We start from the raw sequence: 4,555 nt of genomic DNA, 5'->3' as shown, positions 1-4,555 counted from the left end.
GCCAAGAAAGACAGAAAGAAGAACAAGGGAATAATAGACGGAGAGGCAAGTCACATATACGGATGGAGAAAGACATGCAACAGAAACGAGTTACACGATGAAGAGAAGTCCTATTCTACTCAACGGACCAAGAGAGAGAGAGCCTCACCCTCTATCTCTACATACGTCTATTCCACTAGAAAAGAAGAGTTTCTCTTGTTTACCTGATAGACTCGAATTCGACAAAGGCGTAGCAACTTTCCGCTGCGCTGTTCCTCGCTCGCTTGATATCTACGTCTTTCAGCCTTCCATACTGGTCCGCAAACATTCGCACCACACACACACAAAGTATAGCATGCATCTACAGTCGGACGGGGGAGGAACTTACTGGAGTGTCTATACACTCGAGACGAAGAAGACCATACTCCTTCCAACGCCTCCGTGGGGTGGAGTCTGCACTAGGCACAGCAGACCTAGACGAGCGAAACGCCAATCATGTTGTTTTCATATGGATACATGTATCTATGTATATAGGTATTTTGATGAGTAAGCTAAAAGACATATCTTTCAGGAGGCATAGAGGTACATGTATATACAGACCGTGTATCCATCCCCACAGATGCACATTCGCATGTCCATACCTGTACACATACACACCTGTTCAGATACACGTAAGACATAGATACAGTTATATATAAGTACGTACACATATATACCCACCTCGTATACGTAGTTACACTACACCGAAACACTCGTACGTAGCCGTACAAAGACCTTGCCCTCTCCCCTGTCCTCCCGCTGCAGATAGGCATATGGATTTCTCCATATATATCTACCACACGCGGGCGACCCCGTTAGCTTTATCACTGTTGCGGCTAAGCAGCCAGCCGCTTTCTTTCTCTCTTACTTTTGGCGAGCATCTCTTTATTTCACATCTTCGTTCCTCTCACTTCTAAGGAGGATAAAACTCCACAGCGACAGAATGGAGAAACCGAAGAGCCGCTAGATCTAACTATCCTTAGTACGAGAAAGAGAGAGATAATCCCTCTCCCTTCACGACAAGAAGATGGAGAACAGAGACTTACCCGCGAGAGAAGATCATCAAGATCTCTGTCTCGAACATCTTTAGGTAAATTGCCAACATAGATGCATGTAGGCCTTCCACGTATAGGTCCGATGAATCTCTTTCCCCCGGGTGGAGGAGGAGATCGATATCTCCCCCCTCCGGATCCCCCATAGAATGAAGGGCCTCCTGATGGCGCCATCATACCCCTTCTATCTCCGCCTGCTCTTCCTCCGGTAGGTGGGTAGCTAGGCATATACGGAGATCGATCTCTCTTCATCATTCGATCTCCTCCTCGAGGTCTCATCTCAGGAGAATATGGAGGTGAGGCGTTACTACTACTGCAACTACTATCTCGGCCTCCTTCGCCTCCACTACTATAGTTGCTCCGGCGTCTTCCACGCCCTTCCCTTGGAGAAAAGCTTCTTCTTCTTCCTGATCTCCCTCTTTCAAAACCATCGCGATCTCGGTTCCCTCGACTGCCACTACTACGACTACGGCTGGAATACCGACGGCTGCCCGAGCTTCTTCTTTTCTCTCGATCTCGGCCACCTCGCGGAGAAGACGAACGCCCGCGGAAGGGAGAACGAGACGAAGATCCCCCACGATTATGATGAGGCCCCTTGTTACTTGTGGCCGTTTCTCCATCACCTTCATCATCGTCGTATGGACGACGAGAGTGACCTACGCGGGTTCTCCTTAGCAAAACTTCGCCCTCTTCTTCGTCTCTTGCTTGTCGATCTCTCTCTTCAGTTGAACGTGAACGACGTGCCCGGGGTGAAGAAGATCGTCGACGGGGACAGCGAGCATCGTCATCGTTATCATGAGAATCTTCCTCTTCTGTCTTCTTGGGATCTCCACGGACTGACAAACTGAGCTGAGAGGACGGTGGAGTCTTGAGACGACAACTATCGTCCCCCGTCTCAGCATCGTCACTCTCACCATCTTTCTTTCTATCCTTTCCTTCTTCCTTTTCGTCTTGCTTTCTGTCTGTATTCAGCCCGGCTCCTCCTCCTCTTTCTCCTCTCGATCTTTCTTCCTCCTCATTTCTCCCTAGCCCGCCGCCAGAATTCCTTCTGTTCTGCGACCTGCTGTTCTCATGATCCTTCTTTTCATCTTTCCTTCCATTTGGATTTCCCAGCGCATTCTCACGCGCCGTCGTGGTCTCGTCACCAGGGTCTCTACCTCCAGGAGAGAGAGTAGAGGTCTTTAAAGAACCTGGAGCGTCGTTGCTACTGTTAGTGTGCTGATGTGCTTGCTCCTCTCCTCTGCCTCTCTCCGAGGCACTCGACGAAGGAGAACCCTCCATCCCACCTCTCTCCACAGATCGAGAAAAGATGACTCGTAGAAGGTAACGGCAAGGCGCCGATATCCGAGACAAAAGAGCAGACGGTCTTCAAGGCGGGTGGGGGAAAACTCAGCGGCAGGAGAAACTATGAGGACAGTCAATGAATGAGTGACGGTGAACCTGCTGGAGAAAAGGTGCTAAAGGAACAGGGCGACGCAAACGAAGACGGACGCTAGACAGAAAAAAAAAAAGGCTGTATGTACACTTGAACTGAGGTGTACGTACACCTGGACTGAGGTGTATGTACACCTGAACTGCGGTGTATGTACACCTGAACTGGACTGTATGCGCAACGAGAAAAAACTACAGGAAAGCTACTTTACACATGTATATCGGGACACACAGTCTAAACTGGTAGATGAGTGAATACAGGCCTCTAAAAGCAGCCATGAATGTTAGGGAGGACGCAGGAGCACAAGAGATCAAATCGCTATTCCCCTTTTGTCACAACAAAAACGTCGCATCAGGGAGGACGCGCGAAAGGAAGAACTGTAGAAGACGAGATTGCTTTCTCTGAGAGAATCGTTATCTGTGTTCCTTCTTTCAAGACAGTGGAGCACGGCCCGGCTTGAGGACCTGGTCATCCCACCGACGAAATGCGTCGCAGCCAATAAACAAGGTCATTGTCCTAAACAGTAGAGGGGAGCCAGTTAACGGAAGGAACCACCGAAAAACTCTACATAGGCAGAGGCACATAGCCAGATGTAAGAAGAGAGCGACACAAGCTACAAGAAGAGCAACAAAAAGACTGTTTTCACGGTCGCCTTTCTCTGTAGCAACTTATATTCATGGGACCGACTTTTTACCCGAAAAGAGAGATCTTGAGCACGGGTACAGCAAACATCAGAGGTGGGAGAAGGAAGCAGAAAAAAAGAGAGAAAGGGGTCTCTGCTTCTCCTCCCCCCTTCCTCCTTAACTGCTTCGTATCTGGCTGAGCAGTGAAGAGGCGTGAAGACGGAATTCTGTGGTCAAAAGGTGGTAGAGAGAGACCACCACGTTCTGAGAAAGAAGAAGCGAATAAGAAAGAGTGTTGTCTGAGAGAGAAGGCCCATCAATGATGAAGACAGCGAAGAACGTCCACGTACATGGTCGTAGTCGAGGATGTATGCATGACAGAAATACGAGCCACGGGGGGAGTGATTTCTCTGGTAAGGACTCCAGGTGATACTAGAATAGACAGAACCGAAGGCGTGGAAAACTCAGAACAGGTCCCGAAAAGAAACAGGACAAATTCCAAACAGAAGACGCTAATAGTTTCACAAGGGTGATAAGAAAAGAGAGGGGGAAAGGAGAAATGCTTGGCTATGACAAAACGAGGGAACGGGAGTCTGGCACAAATACAATGAAGAGATCTGAGAGCCTAGGGGAAATACAACGGACCCGAAGAGACAGAGAGAGAAAAAAGGAAAGGAAGGACGATGATGCTGTTTTCTATGCAGGAACAGCTCGGCCACCACTTTTCCGCGTGTATCTTCTCGCCAAGCGGGGACGAATGAAAGAGGAAATTCTCCCTTCTCCTACGTGTGAAAATTGTAGCCACGGACTGAGGACAAGGAAAAAAATCGAAGAAAAACGAGACAACTAAGAAGAGGATAAGATTAAGGAGAACTTTTAGGCATGTGTGATGGAAGAAGAAAGCAATTAACACACACCAGAGTGACACCACAATGGAGAGAAAATTCAACCAACAAACAACAGCAGTTGTAGCATCAGCAGCAGCCCAGCATCCATTTTCAAGTGTTTTTTTCTTGGAGTTTCACGGGCTCATGCTCTTCCTTTCCTCTTTCTCCTCCTCCTCCTCTTTATCTCTTTTCCATGACAGCTCTGTCATCCTCTCTTCATTGTTCTTTCAAGAAGAGGTTGCTATTGATGAGTGGTTTTACTAGCGGTAGTACTAGTAGTAGTCGTACTTGCAGTTCACTCCAGTATTGCTGCTACGATGACTGATTTCCTTTCCCTCTCCAAGTGCTTTCCCCCCCCCTCCCTTCAGCCATCCTCCCTCCCTCCCCCTCTCTCTCTTTAATCTGTGTATAAGACGGTTTACGCAGAAGGCTGTTTCCGAACAAAAATTGCTGAGGAGACTGCAAGGTTAATGGGGCTAGAGCAGGGGAGCGGTAGAGCTGGGACGACAATGATGGAAAGATACCGGAGAAAAAGAGGAAGAA

The 4,555-nt window shown here is 48.4% G+C and overlaps 1 protein-coding gene across 1 annotated transcript; it reads right to left on the bottom strand.

Annotated features, from left to right (window-relative positions):
* Window positions 1-203: 203 nt before the first annotated feature.
* Window positions 204-4,349, bottom strand: CSUI_009308 (rna recognition motif-containing; the record flags this gene model as incomplete). Its single annotated transcript, XM_068069424.1, has 2 exons — window positions 1,065-4,349; window positions 204-292 (listed from the first exon to the last, which is right to left on the bottom strand). Coding segments are annotated over exons 1-2 (1,374 nt in total), but the record flags the coding sequence as incomplete, so codon positions are not given.
* Between the last annotated feature and the right edge of the window lie 206 nt (window positions 4,350-4,555).

This window comes from Cystoisospora suis, assembly GCF_002600585.1.
Source record: "Cystoisospora suis strain Wien I chromosome Unknown contig_5528, whole genome shotgun sequence".
NCBI lineage: Eukaryota > Apicomplexa > Conoidasida > Eucoccidiorida > Sarcocystidae > Cystoisospora > Cystoisospora suis.
The sequence above is the reverse complement of the archived record's forward strand: the minus strand, read 5'-3'. Positions and strand labels throughout refer to the sequence as shown.